Below are 22816 nucleotides of genomic sequence, written 5' to 3'. Positions count from 1 at the left end.
CCACGTTGTACTCTGTTATTGTGGGAAATAAGAAGATTTTATAATTATACATTTTGGAGTTATAAGCCCAAAATTAAATAAAGCTGCAATATTTAGGATTTCCCTCGGACATGTCTAATTGTGCGCGAAATAGCATGAGCAGTGTTTTTTATGACTGCTCCCTGAATAAACAAGCATATTAAAAAAAATGTTAATCATAAAGCCCATACTATACTCTGTTATTGTGTGAAACAAGAAGTTTAGATGATAATCCGTTCTGGAGTTAAAAGCCAAAAACGAAATAAAGATGCAATATTTAGGATTTCCCTCGGACAATCAAAGAATTTAATGTTGGCACACTCTGTCATAATCGCTGCCACTCTCCCCCAATTCAATTTTGATGAAAGCAATTTTGACATTGGGCTCTCCAGTCCCCCCAACATTGGTTAAGGGGAATGGGGAGGGATGGGGAAAGGAGAAGGTTTGTACTTCTCATCAATCATAGTTATACTAATTTCACTGAACTCTCAGAGCAGCAATGAAGAGTTCAAACATATTGTCAAAGTGTGCTTTTATGTTTCTTTGATTGAAGTGAAGTGTATCATATGTCTTTACAGGATGGATGGACCGCTCTAATGCTGGCATCACTGAATGGCCATACAGAGGTTGTCACGTGTCTTATTGATGCAAAGGCCTCATTGGATATCCAAAACAAGGTAACCGCTACTTCTTCTAAATATCCACGAGTGTATGCTCTTATTTTAGTTATTCAACATTTTGAAATTCATTATGTGACGTACAAGTAACCAGTGAAGTTTAATATAATGTCTTTACAGAATGGATGGACTGCTCTAATGCTGCTAATGCTGGCATCACTGAAAAGTCATACAGAGGTTGCAACGTGTCTTATTGATGCAAAGGCCTCATTGGATATCCAAAACAAGGTAACCTCTACTTGATCTAAATATTAATGAGTATGCTCTCATTAGTTATTCAACATCTTGAAGTTCATTATGTGAAGTACAAGCAACCAGTGAAGTGATATGATATGTCTTTACAGAATGGATGGACTACTCTAATGCAGGCATCAGAGAAAGGTCATACAGAGGTTGTCACGTGTCTTATTGAGGCAAAGGCCTCACTGGATATCCAGCAGGAGGTAATTTTATTTGATTGACATTAGGTGTGCCGACGTCATTTGCAATACGACGCGATGTATCAAGAAAGAAATGTATTTATCATGTGTGTAACTTTTTATACTTTTTCTGAAACATTTTGAATAACTATACCATGTATTAAACATTTTTAAGTGTAATCTCTTATTTTTGTGCTAAATATTAGATAGTAACCACGTTTCAATTTGTCTCTATAGGATGGATGGACTGCTCTGATGGTGGCATCCCAGAATGGCCATACAGAGATTGCCAAATGTCTTATTGAGGCGAAGGCCTCATTGAATATCCAAACTCAGGTAACCCCTACTTCATGTAAATATTCATAAGTGTAAGCTCTCATTGTTTAAGTTAAATATTAGATATGAACCCTGAGTAAATTGTTGAAAACTTCGTTGCTACCCAATTTCTTGAAATGCGAATCATCATCAGCTAGCTGAGACAATGCAGTCTACCTATAAGGCCCGACAAAGCACTGAAACTGCGCTTGCATGTGTTCATAACAACAACTTGATTTGATAACCAGAAAGCTGTCTTTCTTATCATGTTAAATCTCAGTGCGGCATTTAATACCGTGATCAATATTACGGCACAGATTAGATCAAGGATTAAGCATTGCTGCTTCAATTTAAACTTGATTCAGAACATACCTTGATAGCAGATCTTTCCCTGTATTTGTTACAGGGGTATATTCAGACAACATCTCTCTCAAGTACGGCCTACCCCAGGGCTCAGTTATAGGTCCCTTATGATTTGTTTTCTATACACATGTTACCGTCGTATTCTTCGCCAACATAATCGTGACCCGGCAGCACAAACGAGCCGTAAATTCCCTAAATTGTATTCTGAGTTATGGTGTAAAATGTGTACGAAGGTCGTATTCATCGGTCACGTAAGCTGGCGCGACATCCGTCTTATTTGGATAGTCACAACACCAATCAATAATCCTATTATTGAAGTGGATAATAAGCTTCTACCTTAGATAGCTATAGAACTGCGCCTTGGATTAGATTAAATTTTCTAGATAAATGGCGCATTATAAATGCTTATTTATTATTTATTATTATTATAACTTTTAATAGCTCTGGTCTTTGTTTGCTTTTGCTAAATCCTTTTCAAGTGGTGGGTTATTTGTATAGGTATGCATAACCAACAATTAACAATGAGAGAACCTTCTTAAACCTCGTTGACTTGGGGATTATTTGAAATGACCGCCAATTATGACTGTTTGATATTTATTGCCAGTAATGGGGAAAGAGTGACACACATCGGAACGAAAAAACTATAATTTTGTTAAAGGAGCAAAGTTTAACTAACCATAACTCCGCTTCTGGATATCGTTTGAAGTCAAATGATATACCATTTTTAAGTTTATGATGTTTATTTTTTAAACACGAAATAAAACAAAATTGACCGGGGGAGGAATTAAAAAGGGGTAAACGAGCAGGTAGAAAAATCCAACGCCCTATACAAGTTGTGGTTGGAAATAGACCATCAGAAGTTTCACCCCGCCCCACACGCCCACCAGCAGTGCTTGCGCAAGTTCCATCAGCATCAAATGTGCCATCCACAAAAACTGAATCAAACACTGCCAACTTCCTCCTACCAGGACTGTTTCTTACAAATGCCCGCTCATTAATGAATAAGTTTGATGAGCTGGAGATTTTGCTCAAACAAACAGATATCAACCCCATTGATATAGCAGTTGTCACTGAAACCTGGCAACCAGATAGAGTTGACAATGACTTTCTTGCATTGGATGGTTTCAATCTGTTTACTACGACCAGAATTGAAAAACGCGGAGGTGGTGTTGCAGTTTACTCCAATGAAAACATTCCGGTGGAAACCTTACCCGACATCAAAGTGCCCGACGAACTGGAATGCATTTGGCTTCGCGCCCGCCCCCACCGCCTACCAAGAGCTGTGTCTGCAATAGTTATCTGTGCTGTCTATATACCACCCGAGTCACCGTACCAAGACTTGCTGATTGAACATATTTTGACAACTCTAGATACTCTAAAGTCTCAGCACCCTGAATTGGGTATAGTCATTTTAGGTGATTTTAATAGGCTCAATATTAACCCTCTGTGCAGAGCCCATTCATTAAAACAAGTTGTTGATAAACCAACACGTAACAATGCTATTTTGGATTTGATCATTACAAACCTTCAGAAGTACTATGGTACTCCTATTGTGAGCTCTCCAATCGGTAAAAGTGACCACAACACTGTCTACTGGTCACCAGTAGGGTATAGTAAGATCGGTAAATCTCACAAAAGAACAGTTAGGCCATTACGTAAACAAAGTGTGCATGAGTTTGGAAGATGGATAACCAAACATTCTTGGACTGAGGTTCTGAACGCAACATCTCCAGCTGATAAATCGAATGCATTTTATGCTACTGTCCAGGAAGCAATTGATCGTCACTTCCCCTCTAAGGTTATCAAACTACATTCTGAGGATAAACCTTGGATCACTCCTGAAATTAAGAACCTAATCAGGAAACGTCAGGTAGCTTTTGCTGAGAAGAAAATGTTTCTCTGGCGCTTTTTCCGCAATAAGGTTAGTCGTGCCATCGATCAAGCGAAGACATTTTACTACAAAGATCGCATTCAGAACCTCAAGTCAAGTGATCCATCAGGCTGGCATAAGGGAATCCAACTAATAACCAACAAATGCCAGAAAAGGCCAATTATCTCAGTCCCTGGTGTCCAGCAAAATGATGAAAAAGCAATTGCAAGGGCTATAAATGATAATTTTGCCTCAGTCTCACAAAGTAGACCTCCAATCAACCCACAGGAGCTGCCTGCCTTCCTACCTGCAAGATTGCCACCCCAGATCCAGGTATGGGATATGTACAATGCTCTGAAAAAACTGAATGTTAAAAAAGCAGCAGGACCTGACGGTCTTCCTGGGAGGTTGATTAGAGAGTTTGCCTGTGAGCTTAGCATCCCAGTAACAGATATATTCAACTCATCTTTAAAGGATGGAATGGTCCCCCAAGTTTGGAAAGATGCAACAATTGCCCCAATTCCAAAGGAAACCCCTGCTACAATCTCAAAACTAAGGCCAATCTCATTGACTTCCCTTTTGGCAAAAGTATGTGAGGGGTTTGTTGCAAATTGGGTGCTTGATGATATTTCTAGTGCAATTGACCGCAACCAATATGGTAGTATCAAAGGGTCGTCTACTTCTCATTGTCTAATTGATATTCTTGATGTTTTCTTCAAAGGTACAGACAAAGGAGGAACTGTAGGAACCCTAGTTGTGACGGACTTCTCCAAGGCATTTGATTGCATCGACCATACTTTAGCTATACAGAGACTCTACGAGCTTGGTGTCAGAAGCGAGTTACTGCCGTGGATTATAAACTTCCTCACAGCTCGTCGTCAACGAGTGCAGTACCACTCTGCCCTGTCAGAATGGGAAACTCTCTCATGTGGTGTCCCACAAGGCACTAAGCTGGGCCCATCACATTTCTTGGTGTAATCAACAATGCTTCTGAGGAGTCTCTGACTAAAAGCTTTAAGTATGTCGATGATCTCACCCTTGGAGAGGTTCGTCCTGCTAAACAAGTCAGCCAGATTGGACCTGATGTTCAGGACTTGGATGCTTGGGCAAAAGACAATCATCTCAAGCTCAATCCGAGTAAGTGCAAGGTGATGCAGGTTTGTTTCATGAGGGAACCACTCGCCCCCCCTAGTCTTCGCATTGCTGGGATTGAGCTTGAGGTGGTGTCTGAGACTAAGCTCCTGGGCCTGACTGTCCAGTCCAATCTTGGCTGGCAGTCTCAGGTTAACAATATGGTATCAAAAAGCAGTCGAAGGTTGTACATGCTCTCACGTCTCAAACGCTTTGGTGTTCCAACTGGTGACCTAGTCTCTGTTTATATTGGTTATGTTCGCCCAACATGCGAATATGCAGCCCCTGTCTGGCATGGTAGTATTACCAACGACCAGGCACATCAATTAGAACGCATCCAAAAGAGGGCTTGTCGCATTATCCTTGGTGCTAATTACTCATCCTACACAGATTCTCTTGACCAGTTGGAACTCCAAACTTTGAATGATAGAAGACTACATCTCTGTACACAGTTTGCTCAAAAATGTGTTGAATCTGATAGGTACTCAGAATGGTTTCCACACAATATGAGGACCCACAATATGACCCTCAGACAGTGCAATAAGTATCATGTCCCCAGAAAAAAAAAAAAAAGATATGGGAACAGCTCAATACCCTATCTCACTCATCTACTTAATTAGTGCATCTCATCATGTTCATATTCAGCTGGTGTGTTTAAATGTGATTTTATGACAGCATTTTTATCTTGATGTATTGAATTTGCCCCTTATAATTTGGCAGGTCCAAATATTTATGTGCAATATTTTGTTATGTTATTTATTAATTACTGTTTTATTAAATTAAATTCTTTAGTGCATCTGGGGTGTGTGTGGGGGGTGTGTATATGGGGCTGATAGTTCGGGTGGGGGTGTATGTAAGGTGTGTGTGTATGTAAGGTGTGTGTGGAGAAGATACAGGGGTGTGTGAGCTGTGTGACTGTGAGATGTTGCCTCAACAAGTGCAATTAATTTCTATGAGTAATTTTATGGTGTTTTCATGTATATTTTATATGTTTTTTTTATGTCTTTTAATGTAAACATTGCAAATGTAATATTTCATGTAATTTGGCCTACGGGCCACGAATTTGAAATAAATTTAATCTGAATCTGAATCTGAATCTGAATCTAACTGTAGGGAGTCACAAGATGACCACAGATAGTGTGTTTATTTTGTTCAAAAAGACTGATTTCAATACAATTTTAGCCTGTTTGGGGAGTAAGGTGTGTGGGGGTGTGTGTGTGTGTGCGGGAGGGGAGTCATACAAGTTTTGTTGTCGAAATAGGGGGTCGCAATTTTATTGAAGCCGACTTTTTGTAAATTTGGGACCCCCCCCTCCTTTCCCCGAAGAAAATGCTATCATGGGTGCATACAATATAAACTTTATTATGTTTTTCATGGAACATTTTGAACAACTATGCCATGTATTAAACATTGATGAGTGTAAGCTCTCATTTTTTGTGCTAAGTATGAGATAGTAGCCACGTGTCAATTTGTCTTTACAGGATGGATGGACTGCTCTGATGCTAGCATCACAGAATGGTCATACAGAGATTGTCACGTGTCTTATTGAGGCGAAGGCCTCATTGAATATCCAGACCCAGGTAACCGCTACTTCATGTAAATATTCATGAGTGTAAGATCTCATTGTTTGTGTTAAATATTAGATACAAACCTGAGTAAATTTGTCTTTGCAGGATGGAGGGACTGCTCCAATGATGGCATCACAAATTGGTCATACATCATACATAGTGTAAACTCTGATTCTTTGTGCTAAACATTAGAATGTAACTCTGTGTAAATTTGTCTTTGCAGGGTGGAGGACTCGTCTAATGCTGGCATCACAACTGAATCGCTACCAAAATGACTTGACTTGAACGTGCGCGCGCGAAAATTTGCAATTTTAATGCTGAAATGGGACGAAATTAGGGTAATTGTGGCCTAAATGAGGCCAAATGGAAGATAAATATCACAAATGTTGTCAATGTTGTCCCTGTAGTTTTGGGGTTGGTACGCAACTACTAGTTATAGTGACAACATTTCAAGGCTTTCGTCGGAAGGACTGGTTAGGTAAATAGAACGTCCAAAGACAAAGTAGCCCGATTGCAATTATAAACGAAAGATCAGTCTTAAAATACAAACAATATTGGCGGCGCACAGGTCCACGATACATATACAAATGATACTGGCGGTGCATATACAAATAATATTTTATTATATGTCTACAGAATGGATGGACTGCCCTAATGCAGGCATCACAGAAAGGTAATACAGAAGTTGCCACGTGTCTTATTGAGGCAAAGGCCTCACTGGATTTCCAGGAGGAGGTAATTTTATTTTATTGACATTAGGTGTGCCGTGGTCATTCGCAATGCGACGCAATGTATTAAGAAAGAATTGTATTTATCATGATTGTAATGCACTGTAAATTTTAATATTTTTTCCCTGAAACATTTCAAATAAGCCGTATTAAACATTTATAAGTGTAAGCTCTCATTTTGTGCTAAATATTAGAGAGTAACCACGTGCCAATTTGTCTAATTGCAGGATGGATGGACTGCTCTAATGATAGCATCACACAACGACCATACAGAAATTGTCACGTGTCTCATTGAGGCGAAGGCCTCATTGAATATCCAATCCCAGGTAACCCCTACTTCAACGTAAAAATTGTAAACTCTCATTTGTGTGTTAAATATTATTTATAAACCCTGAGTAAATTTGTCTTTGCAGGATGGAGGGACTGCTCCAATGCTGGTATCACAGAATGGTTATACATTACGAAACAAAAAAGGCCAAACGGAAGACAAACATCAAAAGTTGGGGCTTTGAGGGCGAGAGGCCCCCCCCCCCCCCGGTAAAAGCAGGGGATGTGAAAAAAGAGGGGGGGTCATACAAGTTTTGTTGTCGAAATAGGGGGTCGCAATTTTATTGAAGCCGACTTTTTGTAAATTTGGGACCCCCCCCTCCTTTCCCCGAAGAAAATGCTATCATGGGTGCATACAATATAAACTTTATTATGTTTTTTATTTTACATTTTGAACAACTATGCCATGTATTAAACATTGATGAGTGTAAGCTCTCATTTTTTGTGCTAAGTATGAGATAGTAGCCACGTGTCAATTTGTCTTTACAGGATGGATGGACTGCTCTGATGCTAGCATCACAGAATGGTCATACAGAGATTGTCACGTGTCTTATTGAGGCGAAGGCCTCATTGAATATCCAGACCCAGGTAACCGCTACTTCATGTAAATATTCATGAGTGTAAGATCTCATTGTTTGTGTTAAATATTAGATACAAACCCTGAGTAAATTTGTCTTTGCAGGATGGAGGGACTGCTCCAATGATGGCATCACAAATTGGTCATACATCATACATAGTGTAAACTCTGATTCTTTGTGCTAAACATTAGAATGTAACTCTGTGTAAATTTGTCTTTGCAGGGTGGAGGGACTCGTCTAATGCTGGCATCACAACTGAATCGCTACCAAAATGACTTGACTTGAACGTGCGCGCGCGAAAATTTGCAAATGCTGAAATGGGACGAAATTAGGGTAATTGTGGCCTAAATGAGGCCAAATGGAAGATAAATATCACAAATGTTGTCAATGTTGTCCCTGTAGTTTTGGGGTTGGTACGCAACTACTAGTTATAGTGACAACATTTCAAGGCTTTCGTCGGAAGGACTGGTTAGGTAAATAGAACGTCCAAAGACAAAGTAGCCCGATTGCAATTATAAACGAAAGATCAGTCTTAAAATACAAACAATATTGGCGGCGCACAGGTCCACGATACATATACAAATGATACTGGCGGTGCATATACAAATAATATTTTATTATATGTCTACAGAATGGATGGACTGCCCTAATGCAGGCATCACAGAAAGGTAATACAGAAGTTGCCACGTGTCTTATTGAGGCAAAGGCCTCACTGGATTTCCAGGAGGAGGTAATTTTATTTTATTGACATTAGGTGTGCCGTGGTCATTCGCAATGCGACGCAATGTATTAAGAAAGAATTGTATTTATCATGATTGTAATGCACTGTAAATTTTAATATTTTTTCCTGAAACATTTCAAATAAGCCGTATTAAACATTTATAAGTGTAAGCTCTCATTTTTGTGCTAAATATTAGAGAGTAACCACGTGCCAATTTGTCTAATTGCAGGATGGATGGACTGCTCTAATGATAGCATCACACAACGACCATACAGAAATTGTCACGTGTCTCATTGAGGCGAAGGCCTCATTGAATATCCAATCCCAGGTAACCCCTACTTCAACGTAAAAATTGTAAACTCTCATTTGTGTGTTAAATATTATTTATAAACCCTGAGTAAATTTGTCTTTGCAGGATGGGGGACTGCTCCAATGCTGGTATCACAGAATGGTTATACATTACGAAACAAAAAAGGCCAAACGGAAGACAAACATCAAAAGTTGGGGCTTTGAGGGCGAGAGGCCCCCCGGTAAAAGCAGGGATGTGAAAAAGAGGGGGGTCATACAAGTTTTGTTGTCGAAATAGGGGTCGCAATTTTATTGAAGCCGACTTTTTGTAAATTTGGGACCCCCCCCTCCTTTCCCCGAAGAAAATGCTATCATGGGTGCATACAATATAAACTTTATTATGTTTTTCATGGAACATTTTGAACAACTATGCCATGTATTAAACATTGATGAGTGTAAGCTCTCATTTTTTGTGCTAAGTATGAGATAGTAGCCACGTGTCAATTTGTCTTTACAGGATGGATGGACTGCTCTGATGCTAGCATCACAGAATGGTCATACAGAGATTGTCACGTGTCTTATTGAGGCGAAGGCCTCATTGAATATCCAGACCCAGGTAACCGCTACTTCATGTAAATATTCATGAGTGTAAGATCTCATTGTTTGTGTTAAATATTAGATACAAACCCTGAGTAAATTTGTCTTTGCAGGATGGAGGGACTGCTCAATGATGGCATCACAAATTGGTCATACATCATACATAGTGTAAACTCTGATTCTTTGTGCTAAACATTAGAATGTAACTCTGTGTAAATTTGTCTTTGCAGGGTGGAGGACTCGTCTAATGCTGGCATCACAACTGAATCGCTACCAAAATGACTTGACTTGAACGTGCGCGCGCGAAAATTTGCAATTTTAATGCTGAAATGGGACGAAATTAGGGTAATTGTGGCCTAAATGAGGCCAAATGGAAGATAAATATCACAAATGTTGTCAATGTTGTCCCTGTAGTTTTGGGGTTGGTACGCAACTACTAGTTATAGTGACAACATTTCAAGGCTTTCGTCGGAAGGACTGGTTAGGTAAATAGAACGTCCAAAGACAAAGTAGCCCGATTGCAATTATAAACGAAAGATCAGTCTTAAAATACAAACAATATTGGCGGCGCACAGGTCCACGATACATATACAAATGATACTGGCGGTGCATATACAAATAATATTTTATTATATGTCTACAGAATGGATGGACTGCCCTAATGCAGGCATCACAGAAAGGTAATACAGAAGTTGCCACGTGTCTTATTGAGGCAAAGGCCTCACTGGATTTCCAGGAGGAGGTAATTTTATTTTATTGACATTAGGTGTGCCGTGGTCATTCGCAATGCGACGCAATGTATTAAGAAAGAATTGTATTTATCATGATTGTAATGCACTGTAAATTTTAATATTTTTTCCTGAAACATTTCAAATAAGCCGTATTAAACATTTATAAGTGTAAGCTCTCATTTTTGTGCTAAATATTAGAGAGTAACCACGTGCCAATTTGTCTAATTGCAGGATGGATGGACTGCTCTAATGATAGCATCACACAACGACCATACAGAAATTGTCACGTGTCTCATTGAGGCGAAGGCCTCATTGAATATCGAATCCCAGGTAACCCCTACTTCAACGTAAAAATTGTAAACTCTCATTTGTGTGTTAAATATTATTTATAAACCCTGAGTAAATTTGTCTTTGCAGGATGGAGGGACTGCTCCAATGCTGGTATCACAGAATGGTTATACATTACGAAACAAAAAAGGCCAAACGGAAGACAAACATCAAAAGTTGGGGCTTTGAGGGCGAGAGGCCCCCGGTAAAAGCAGGGGATGTGAAAAAGAGGGGCGGCAGAAGACGAAGTGACAGCAAAAAGAGTTATGGCGGACAAATTGTCAAAAGGTTTAAAACAGTGTATTAGCGAGGGGGCAAGGGGCACGTTCCTGGACGCCATTTTTAGGGAGCGCCGAATTGACAAATTCAGCATCGATTCTGCGCCCCTCCAAGCGATGAAAGTCAAAATTTTCGCACGCATTACAGCACAAAAGATCAATTCAACACTCATTATAAATGTTCGCACAAGTTCTTCAAGAATGGAGGATGGGCGGCAGCCATTATGTATCCTTAACCCTGGGATATCAATGGTTAAAAAAGGCCCACTTGAGCTGTAAACGAACTGAATACAATACCAAACATTTATTGGTGGCTTGGAAATGGTGCTCTTGATGGAAAAGATAATTATGTCAAGTTTGTTATCAGAATAATTGTACAATTGTACAAATATGTATTTGGACTTTCCTTATGATAATACTTGCGAGTGATATACTATCCTCAAAACACTTAAGGCACCAGTTATATTTTACCCCTGTATTATCCTAAAGACAGATATGTCATGATTAGAACCAGCAGCCAGTAGCTGCATCTTTTAGCTCAAATTTAAGACCTCATTCGTTACAATCGGTCAAGACACGGTGATCCAAATACCAAAAGAAGATGCAAATTCAAAAGTTGCAGTTTGCTTCATTGCATGCCCAATTGATTTGTACACAAAGCGTTCTGGAACAAGATAACCATAACTAGCGCCGTGCGTCCAATGATTAGCACATTAAAACTATAACCGTACTTTCCATTGATTAGATTGATTGATTAGAAATAAGAATGAGTTGAAACATTATAGGCCCGTTGCTAACCTGCCTTTTATTCCAAACATTATTGAAAAGTGTGTTGCTACCCAGGTTGTTGATCATTTGAATCATCATCAGCTAGCTGAGCCAATGCAGTCTACCTATAAGGCCCAAAAAAGCACTGAAACTGCTTGTGTTCATAACAACTTCTTGTATGCTTTTGATAACCAGAAAGCTGTCTTTCTTATATCAGTGCGGCATTTGACACTGTGAACTAGTATTACTGCACAGATTAGATCAAGAATTAGCTTTGTTGCTTCAATTCAGACTTGGTTCAGAACAAACCTTGATATTAACAGATCTTTCCGTGAATTTGTTACAGGGGTGTATTCAGACAGCATCTCTCTCAAGTACGGCCTATCCCAGGGCTCAGTTATAGGTCCCTTACTCATGTTGTTGGTCGTACACTTCGCCAACATAATCTGCAATATCATAATACGCAGATGATATACAGGTTTATATCACAGTCGACCCATGCATTTGCAGACGTACAAGTAGCCAGTGAAGTGTATTATATGTCTTTACAGAACAGAGGAGAGACTGCTCTAATGCAGGCATCGGAGGTTGGTCATACAGAGGTTGTGGCATGTCTTATTGAGGCAAAAGCCTCACTGGATATTCAGGAGGAGGTAATTTTAGTTTATTAACATTAGGTGTGCCGAGGTCATTGGTAATGCGACGCAATGTATCAAGAAAAAAATGTATTTATCATGGGTGTAATGCTCTGTAAGCCTTTATATTTTTGTCCTGGAACATTTTGAATAACTATGCCATGTATTAAACATAGGTAGTAACCATGTGTCAATTTGTCTTTACAGGATGGATGGACTTCTCTAATGCTGGCATCACAGAATGGCCATACAGAGATTGCCAAATGTCTCATTGAGGCGAAGGCCTCATTGAATATCAAACCCAGGTAACCCCTACTTCATGTAAATATTCATAAGTGTAAGCTCTCATTGTTTAAGTTAAATATTAGGTATGAACCCTGAGTAAATTGTTGAAAACTTCGTTGCTACCCAATTTCTTGAAATGCGAATCATCATCAGCTAGCTGAGTCAATGCAGTCTACCTATAAGGCCCGACAAAGCACTGAAACTGCGCTTGCATGTGTTCATAACAACAACTTGTATGCTCTTGATAACCAGAAAGCTGTCTTTCTTATCATGTTAAATCTCAGTGCGGCATTTAATACCGTGAACAATATTACGGCACAGATTAGATCAAGGATTAAGCATTGCTGCTTCAATTTAAACTTGATTCAGAACATACCTTGATAACAGATCTTTCCCTGTATTTGTTACAGGGGTATATTCAGACAACATCTCTCTCAAGTACGGCCTACCCCAGGGCTCAGTTATAGGTCCCTTATGATTTGTTTTCTATACACATGTTACCGTCGTATTCTTTGCCAACATAATCGTGACCCGGCAGCACAAACGAGCCGTAAATTCCCTAAATTGTATTCTGAGTTATGGTGTAAAATGTGTACGAAGGTCGTATTCATCGGTCACGTAAGCTGGCGCGACATCCGTCTTATTTGGATAGTCACAACACCAATCAATAATCCTATTATTGAAGTGGATAATAAGCTTCTACCTTAGATGGCTATAGAACTGCGCCTTGGATTAGATTTAATTTTCTAGATAAATGGCGCATTATAAATGCTTATTTATTATTTATTATTATTATAACTTTTAATAGCTCTGGTCTTTGTTTGCTTTTGCTAAATCCTTTTCAAGTGGTGGGTTATTTGTATAGGTATGCATAACCAACAATTAACAATGAGAGAACCTTCTTAAACCTCGTTGACTTGGGGATTATTTGAAATGACCGCCAATTATGACTGTTTGATATTTATTGCCAGCAATGTGGAAAAAGGACACACATAGAAACCAAAAAGCTATAATTTTGTTGAAGGAGCAAAGTTTAACTAACCATAACTCCGCTTCTGGATATCGTTTGAAGTCAAATGATATACCATTTTAAGTTTATGATGTTTATTTTTAAACACGAAATAAAACAAAATTGACCGGGGAGGAATTTACGGCTCATTCGCCGTGGACGGTCACAATTTTATTATCTGCAGTATCATATATACACAGACGATATACAGGTTTAAATTACAGTTATTCCATGCATTTGCAGACGTTCAAGTAACCAGTGAAGTGTATTATATCTTACAGAATGGAGAGACTGCTCTAATGCAGGCATCACAAAATGGTCATACAGAGGTTGTCACATGTCTTATTGAGGCAAAGGTCTCACTGGATATCCAGGAGGAGGTAATTTTATTTCATTGACATTAGGTGTGCCGAGGTCATTCGTAAGGCGACACAATGTATCAAAAAAGAAATGTATTTAGGGGCTGGCATTTTCTTCGGAAGGGTGGGCCCCAAATATACTGGGGATCATAAATTTTGGAAAGATAAATAGGGTGGTCATAAAATATTTGATGACCAAACTGGTCAAGCTAGGTGGCGCTCTGTAGCAGTCACACCCACTCCGTATTGTCTGAAATTTTGTGCCGGATTTTCACCTTTTTTGCAGTGCTGTTTATCGTGAGTGTGTGTGTTATGAATATTATTTGTGAACTTGTATCTCCGCTGAAGAAAGAATTTCAGAACTCTTAAAATATAAAGACTTATTGCTGCATCGAGTGTCACCACCACTGTCGTAAGCTTACCTATGTGTCGATATAGATTTACTTAAGGTTGACATTTTCTAGCTGTCTCCATACCAACACGCATAACCTACGGGTCTTGAGGCGTTTAATGTCAGCCCTGTGCGAATCCATTGTTCAAGCCTACAATATTGAATATTCGCAATGACACAGCTGTACACACCAGTGCAATATGTATATAACTCTGAAACACTGAAATCAATTGCATCATCAAGTAATGTGAAACTTTCACCCACTATCAAGCACAAGCTAAATGGACTTGGCATTCTTAAAACTGCATATAAAGGGGGTAAACGAGCAGGTAGAAAAATCCAACGCCCTATACAAGTTGTGGTTGGAAATAGACCATCAGAAGTTTCACCCCGCCCCACACGCCCACCAGCAGTGCTTGCGCAAGTTCCATCAGCATCAAATGTGCCATCCACAAAAACTGAATCAAACACTGCCAACTTCCTCCTACCAGGACTGTTTCTTACAAATGTCCGCTCATTAATGAATAAGTTTGATGAGCTGGAGATTTTGCTCAAACAAACAGATATCAACCCCATTGATATAGCAGTTGTCACTGAAACCTGGCAACCAGATAGAGTTGACAATGACTTTCTTGCATTGGATGGTTTCAATCTGTTTACTACGACCAGAATTGAAAAACGCGGAGGTGGTGTTGCAGTTTACTCCAATGAAAACATTCCGGTGGAAACCTTACCCGACATCAAAGTGCCCGACGAACTGGAATGCATTTGGCTTCGCGCCCGCCCCCACCGCCTACCAAGAGCTGTGTCTGCAATAGTTATCTGTGCTGTCTATATACCACCCGAGTCACCGTACCAAGACTTGCTGATTGAACATATTTTGACAACTCTAGATACTCTAAAGTCTCAGCACCCTGAATTGGGTATAGTCATTTTAGGTGATTTTAATAGGCTCAATATTAACCCTCTGTGCAGAGCCCATTCATTAAAACAAGTTGTTGATAAACCAACACGTAACAATGCTATTTTGGATTTGATCATTACAAACCTTCAGAAGTACTATGGTACTCCTATTGTGAGCTCTCCAATCGGTAAAAGTGACCACAACACTGTCTACTGGTCACCAGTAGGGTATAGTAAGATCGGTAAATCTCACAAAAGAACAGTTAGGCCATTACGTAAACAAAGTGTGCATGAGTTTGGAAGATGGATAACCAAACATTCTTGGACTGAGGTTCTGAACGCAACATCTCCAGCTGATAAATCGAATGCATTTTATGCTACTGTCCAGGAAGCAATTGATCTTCACTTCCCCTCTAAGGTTATCAAACTACATTCTGAGGATAAACCTTGGATCACTCCTGAAATTAAGAACCTAATCAGGAAACGTCAGGTAGCTTTTGCTGAGAAGAAAATGTTTCTCTGGCGCTTTCTCCGCAATAAGGTTAGTCGTGCCATCGATCAAGCGAAGACATTTTACTACAAAGATCGCATTCAGAACCTCAAGTCAAGTGATCCATCAGGCTGGCATAAGGGAATCCAACTAATAACCAACAAATGCCAGAAAAGGCCAATTATCTCAGTCCCTGGTGTCCAGCAAAATGATGAAAAAGCAATTGCAAGGGCTATAAATGATAATTTTGCCTCAGTCTCACAAAGTAGACCTCCAATCAACCCACAGGAGCTGCCTGCCTTCCTACCTGCAAGATTGCCACCCCAGATCCAGGTATGGGATATGTACAATGCTCTGAAAAAACTGAATGTTAAAAAAGCAGCAGGACCTGACGGTCTTCCTGGGAGGTTGATTAGAGAGTTTGCCTGTGAGTTTAGCATCCCAGTAACAGATATATTCAACTCATCTTTAAAAGATGGAATGGTCCCCCAAGTTTGGAAAGATGCAACAATTGCCCCAATTCCAAAGGAAACCCCTGCTACAATCTCAAAACTAAGGCCAATCTCATTGACTTCCCTTTTGGCAAAAGTATGTGAGGGGTTTGTTGCAAATTGGGTGCTTGATGATATTTCTAGTGCAATTGACCGCAACCAATATGGTAGTATCAAAGGGTCGTCTACTTCTCATTGTCTAATTGATATTCTTGATGTTTTCTTCAAAGGTACAGACAAAGGAGGAACTGTAGGAACCCTAGTTGTGACGGACTTCTCCAAGGCATTTGATTGCATCGACCATACTTTAGCTATACAGAGACTCTACGAGCTTGGTGTCAGAAGCGAGTTACTGCCGTGGATTATAAACTTCCTCACAGCTCGTCGTCAACGAGTGCAGTACCACTCTGCCCTGTCAGAATGGGAAACTCTCTCATGTGGTGTCCCACAAGGCACTAAGCTGGGCCCCATCACATTTCTTGGTGTAATCAACAATGCTTCTGAGGAGTCTCTGACTAAAAGCTTTAAGTATGTCGATGATCTCACCCTTGGAGAGGTTCGTCCTGCTAAACAAGTCAGCCAGATTGGACCTGATGTTCAGGACTTGGATGCTTGGGCAAAAGACAATCATCTCAAGCTCAATCCGAGTAAGTGCAAGGTGATGCAGGTTTGTTTCATGAGGGAACCTCCCGCCCCTCCTAGTCTTCGCATTGCTGGGATTGGAGCTTGAGGTGGTGTCTGAGACTAAGCTCCTGGGCCTGACTGTCCAGTCCAATCTTGGCTGGCAGTCTCAGGTTAACAATATGGTATCAAAAAGCAGTCGAAGGTTGTACATGCTCTCACGTCTCAAACGCTTTGGTGTTCCAACTGGTGACCTAGTCTCTGTTTATATTGGTTATGTTCGCCCAACATGCGAATATGCAGCCCCTGTCTGGCATGGTAGTATTACCAACGACCAGGCACATCAATTAGAACGCATCCAAAAGAGGGCTTGTCGCATTATCCTTGGTGCTAATTACTCATCCTACACAGATTCTCTTGACCAGTTGGAACTCCAAACTTTGAATGATAGAAGACTACATCTCTGTACACAGTTTGCTCAAAAATGTGTTGAATCTGATAGGTACTCAGAATGGTTTCCACACAATATGAGGACCCACAATATGACCCTTAGACAGTGCAATAAGTATCATGTCCCCAGAACCAAAACAAAAGATATGGGAACAGCTCAATACCCTATCTCACTCATCTACTTAATTAGTGCATCTCATCATGTTCATATTCAGCTGGTGTGTTTAAATGTGATTTTATGACAGCATTTTTATCTTGATGTATTGAATTTGCCCCTTATAATTTGGCAAGTCCAAATATTTATGTGCAATATTTTGTTATGTTATTTATTAATTACTGTTTTATTAAATTAAATTCTTTAGTGCATCTGGGGTGTGTGTGGGGGTGTGTATATGGAGGGCTGATAGTTCGGGTGGGGGTGTATGTAAGGTGTGTGTGTATGTAAGGTGTGTGTGGAGAAGATACAGGGGTGTGTGAGCTGTGTGACTGTGAGATGTTGCCTCAACAAGTGCAATTAATTTCTATGAGTAATTTTATGGTGTTTTCATGTATATTTTATATGTTTTTTGTATGTCTTTTAATGTAAACATTGCAAATGTAATATTTCATGTAATTTGGCCTACGGGCCACGAATTTGAAATAAATTTAATCTGAATCTGAATCTGAATCTGAATCTGAATCTAACTGTAGGGAGTCACAAGATGACCACAGATAGTGTGTTTATTTTGTTCAAAAGACTGATTTCAATACAATTTTAGCCTGTTTGGGGAGTAAGGTGTGTGTGGGGTGTGTGTGTGTGTGCGGGAGGGGGAGTCATACAAGTTTTGTTGTCGAAATAGGGGGTCGCAATTTTATTGAAGCCGACTTTTTGTAAATTTGGGACCCCCCTCCTTTCCCCGAAGAAAATGCTATCATGGGTGCGTACAATATAAACTTTATTATGTTTTTCATGGAACATTTTGAACAACTATGCCATGTATTAAACATTGATGAGTGTAAGCTCTCATTTTTTGTGCTAAGTATGAGATAGTAGCCACGTGTCAATTTGTCTTTACAGGATGGATGGACTGCTCTGATGCTAGCATCACAGAATGGTCATACAGAGATTGTCACGTGTCTTATTGGCGAAGGCCTCATTGAATATCCAGACCCAGGTAACCGCTACTTCATGTAAATATTCATGAGTGTAAGATCTCATTGTTTGTGTTAAATATTAGATACAAACCCTGAGTAAATTTGTCTTTGCAGGATGGAGGGACTGCTCCAATGATGGCATCACAAATTGGTCATACATAGTGTAAACTCTGATTCTTTGTGCTAAACATTAGAATGTAACTCTGTGTAAATTTGTCTTTGCAGGGTGGAGGACTCGTCTAATGCTGGCATCACAACTGAATCGCTACCAAAATGACTTGACTTGAACGTGCGCGCGCGAAAATTTGCAATTTTAATGCTGAAATGGGACGAAATTAGGGTAATTGTGGCCTAAATGAGGCCAAATGGAAGATAAATATCACAAATGTTGTCAATTTTGTCCCTGTAGTTTTGGGGTTGGTACGCAACTACTAGTTATAGTGACAACATTTCAAGGCTTTCGTCGGAAGGACTGGTTAGGTAAATAGAACGTCCAAAGACAAAGTAGCCCGTCTCGCGTATATGGGTGAGGGTATTTGAAGGCGCGAGCCTCCTCTCCCCCCTCCTGGTAAAAGTAGGGGTGGCAAAAGAACGGCGGCAAACTGTCTCATCGGGGAGCTGTCTCCTACATTTGCTAAATGATCTTTTAACTAGATATACAATTTTAACTTGTAATTTTCTACTGCATCAGGGAATATGGAAACTATTGTTTTTAAATTGACGTATTTTCGTGCATAATAGAGAGATTGCGAAGAGGCGTTTACGGCAAACGCCATACGGGTTACGTATTATGACAATGGGCGGTAGAGCGTCATAGTGCCGTTCACATCCAAACTAGTCTCCTACACAGCCAGTTTGTGTCGGTCCTAACGCTCGTCGTTCCTAGTATGTTCGTGATAGCCTCGTAAAGTCTGACCGGAGACTATATCTAAACGCAAAATTTTCAATAAGCTCATGGTGGCGCTATGCTGAGACAATTATATTTAATATCTAATATCTTATATAAAGCACCCATTGATTCACCTTGGGTGCATCGAACCAGAGAAGATGAGAATGGATTCTCTTCTTCTCTCTTCGAACCCACTTTCCTCGGTATTGATATGCAAATACGACTGGCTGTATATATTGCTCTAAGGCCTAAAAAAATTGTTTGATTGGCGTAACCCGACCTACCCTAAAATTAGGCCGACCCTAACTTTTTTTTGCAAAAAAAAAAGAATAAAATTTAAAAAAATTAATAAAAATTAATAAATTTAAAAACAAAAAAACAAAAATTTCCAAAGCCTATATCAAACGAAATTTACAGCTTAAAAAGTACAAAAAAAATTTATGTTACGCCACTCAAACATTTTTTTAGGCCTAAGCATTCAGTCCAGATTAGCGATATTTGAATTTGCGGGCTCATTGGAAAATGAACAGGCCTATTGTTCACACGTGTATGCTATTTGTCTAAATAAACTAAATAGAGTTTGGTGTTGGATGCCTCGGAGGTCACCATGGTGTATATTATTCGAGCAACAAGAAACAAACCCCATTATCATATAAATACTCTGTTTAAGTACCCTGGTTACCTATTAAAGCAAAATGAAAATAGATAATTTAACATGCCTAGCTCGATTATTACCCACCAAACACAAATATATTACAGAAAACGGGAAATGTCGGGTTAAAGGGTATGTAAGGGTCAAGGGTATATAAAAGGTTCTAATAACATTCAAAAAACATTGTGTTCAAAACTTGCTGCAAAACATTCTACCATAATTACACACAATGTTTGGCAAATGATATTTTAACTCCAGCATTTCGAATATTGGATCAAAATGTTGTATTGGTTTTTTTTTTCATGATAACACGTTTTAAAAAAGAGTTTTCATGATTTTTATATAAACCGATATTGATATGTTATCAAAATGTTTAAACTAAAACCAAAAATATATGCATTATCATGTTTTAAAAACATTTTGGTGTTTGCTGAATAGTATCCATAAGCAAACACTTTGTCAGCTGTTTAATGCAACGAAATAGCAATGGCGAACATGCCGTTGCACGAACTGCTGTCACGTGTCCAAAACAGACAATTCTACCGCATTATGTCATTAGACGTCACGATCTTGCCTAAAACGCCTCTTCGCAAGCTGATTTTTGGACGGCATTCTCCACACACAAAGAAATAGGCAATCTGCCCGTTCGAATTCGCGTCGACAAAATCGAAATTTATTCACTTCTTCTTGTCTATACTAGGTCAAATTGTAACCCCAAAATGGATTATGTCGGGCTCTACTTGTTGGATACTTTGATTCACTTCTTAACACTTTTTTGTCACTTTGGAACGTCATTTTTTGCTACCAAACGCAACGCAATCGCCGTACGGTAATTCCACGATTGACCAATTCACAATAGATTTCACCCTCTAGAGGGCATACCAACTGATTTTCGACTAATGTAGCTTGCCGTTGGCGTTCCCGTATCATAGGGCCAGCACTTTGTCTCGTTTTTTGCAGGTTTACATGGTCCAATAATCACAAGATGACTGACATGTGGTAACAAAGGAAGCAGTCACTGCAATTTGATTATGTCCCATATGATTGGCCATTCAAGACACCCCTGTGAATATACTATAGCGGCCTTTTCAAAATATAATACCTGTTTGCTTGACTGCATTGACAATTCCCGGGAACAATACACACAGTATATGCATTGGACAACATAAGCATGATAAGTGATGATGTGACCTCTAGATTTATACATCGTTCGTCTCGCCAGGAAAGTTGAAAAAGAAGGAGGAAGAACGGAATTATATCCTTGAGATAATCCCGTAGGTTATCCTGTCGCACCTATTCATAGTCCTTTATTCTCAAGTAGTTACACATCTACTTGAAAGTAGCCTTTGATGTGATGTGCCTTGCCGACTACGGTTGATTAATTTTCACTCCAGAATTGAAACCATATCCAATGTTTCTATAGATAATTCCTTGAAAGTATGACACGTGTGTGTTAAGAACCTGATGTTGCTCTGCAGGGATACCGCACGTGGATACTATAAGAAAGAAATGTAGTTTTGTAAAGATTCCAACAAAATCCGCCCATTTTGGAATATATATTAATTATTTAGGAGAGTGTTTTAGGATTTTGTTAGAAACGGGATGATTTTTGATCATCTATATTTTATTGTTTTAATGTATTTTCCTGTCATTTCCTGCAAACCTAATAAAGATATTTTGATAATTGAAAATAGTCTGTATCATAAATCGTAGAGGTTGAAAGCGTAACCAAGCGTGCAAAATTATTATTTGCCATGGAACTTCGGTCATATTTTATTTGAAATAAACTGGATGTTAGGATCTGCATGCATGGTATGCATGGTATTGATGGTATACAGACACTGACCTTTCCCTAAAACCAGTAAGCAGCAACTTGTGTATCACACCCGTCATGGGTTCGAACCCTTTTGTTGTTTTTTATTGTTAAACCTAAATAGCGTGATTGCTTTTGAATGAGCGGCAACACACATATTTTGTTTGAGGATAGCTGGATCTATCTCCTTCTTTTACATCTTCTCTGGTCTCGCACACTGCCAACATTTGATTGAATGGACTGTTGGCTACTGCGCCGTGATTACGGTGAAGGACACCGGTTCAAATCCTTTGTTTGGAGCCAATCGATAAAAGCATGCAGGGCCTCTATACCCAACGCTCTGCAGGGTCTATTGTTCTATTGTTTCCGATTAGATTGAAACTGACATATTGAAAAATGTTGCCAATCAATATTCATGAGAGTGTACATTCAACGTCCAGTTTTCGAAATTGGGTGACTTGTGCTTGGCAGGTGCGAACAGAGAAGATGAGAAAAGAGGAGATCGCTCGAACATAATAATCCGATTACCCACAGTTAACCTCTATTCACTTTTCTTTGTTTGGGGTACTTAAAACACCACTTGAAACTTCCTTTGTGGTAATCTGTTCATCCGCCACACGCTCGTCTGATTTGGTAGTTCTCATTAGTGGAGAAAATATTCCACACACGGAAGTACATCGTTAAAGTCCCAATTTTGCAGTCAAATCATGCTTTTTTCTTTAAAAAAAATAATACTAACCAGGGTGACCATGATTTTTAAACGAGTGAAAAAGCATTATATATATCGCAACTCCCATTAAAAAAAAGCAAAAAAATTGTTAAGTTATGGAAAGTCAAGCATAATTAATTTTCCAATCAAATTAATATAAGGTCAAAGGAAAAGAAATTTAAATGATAACTATTTGAATATTTGCGGCAGTTTACGGAAACTTAAAACCAGTGTAATCAGTAATTCAAACTCGTGTCAGTTTCTCCATATACTCCCGTTTT

General features: G+C 39.3%; 1 protein-coding gene across 3 annotated transcripts in view; it reads left to right on the top strand.

Moving 5' to 3' along the window:
- The first annotated feature begins 599 nt into the window (after positions 1-599).
- The window catches only part of LOC140166305 (uncharacterized), a 37676-nt gene continuing 15459 nt past the window's right edge, over positions 600-22816 (top strand). Inside the window, exons 1-8 of one of the 3 annotated variants that reach the window (XM_072189721.1) lie at positions 600-695; positions 816-923; positions 1040-1138; positions 7317-7415; positions 7906-8004; positions 8626-8724; positions 8945-9043; positions 9521-9619. In XM_072189721.1, the coding sequence (XP_072045822.1) occupies positions 615-695; positions 816-923; positions 1040-1138; positions 7317-7415; positions 7906-8004; positions 8626-8724; positions 8945-9043; positions 9521-9619 (783 nt within the window). In that variant the 5' untranslated portion in view covers positions 600-614. Of the gene's footprint in view, positions 696-815; positions 924-1039; positions 1139-6140; positions 6374-6997; positions 7097-7316; positions 7416-7905; positions 8005-8625; positions 8725-8944; positions 9044-9520; positions 9620-22816 lie in introns of those variants that run through there. The other 2 variants (XM_072189722.1, XM_072189723.1) reach the window with 2 other exon arrangements.

Source organism: Amphiura filiformis, chromosome 12 (genome assembly GCF_039555335.1).
Source record: "Amphiura filiformis chromosome 12, Afil_fr2py, whole genome shotgun sequence".
Classification (NCBI taxonomy): Eukaryota; Metazoa; Echinodermata; class Ophiuroidea; order Amphilepidida; family Amphiuridae; genus Amphiura; species Amphiura filiformis.
This window is presented reverse-complemented; position numbering and strand designations above follow the sequence as displayed.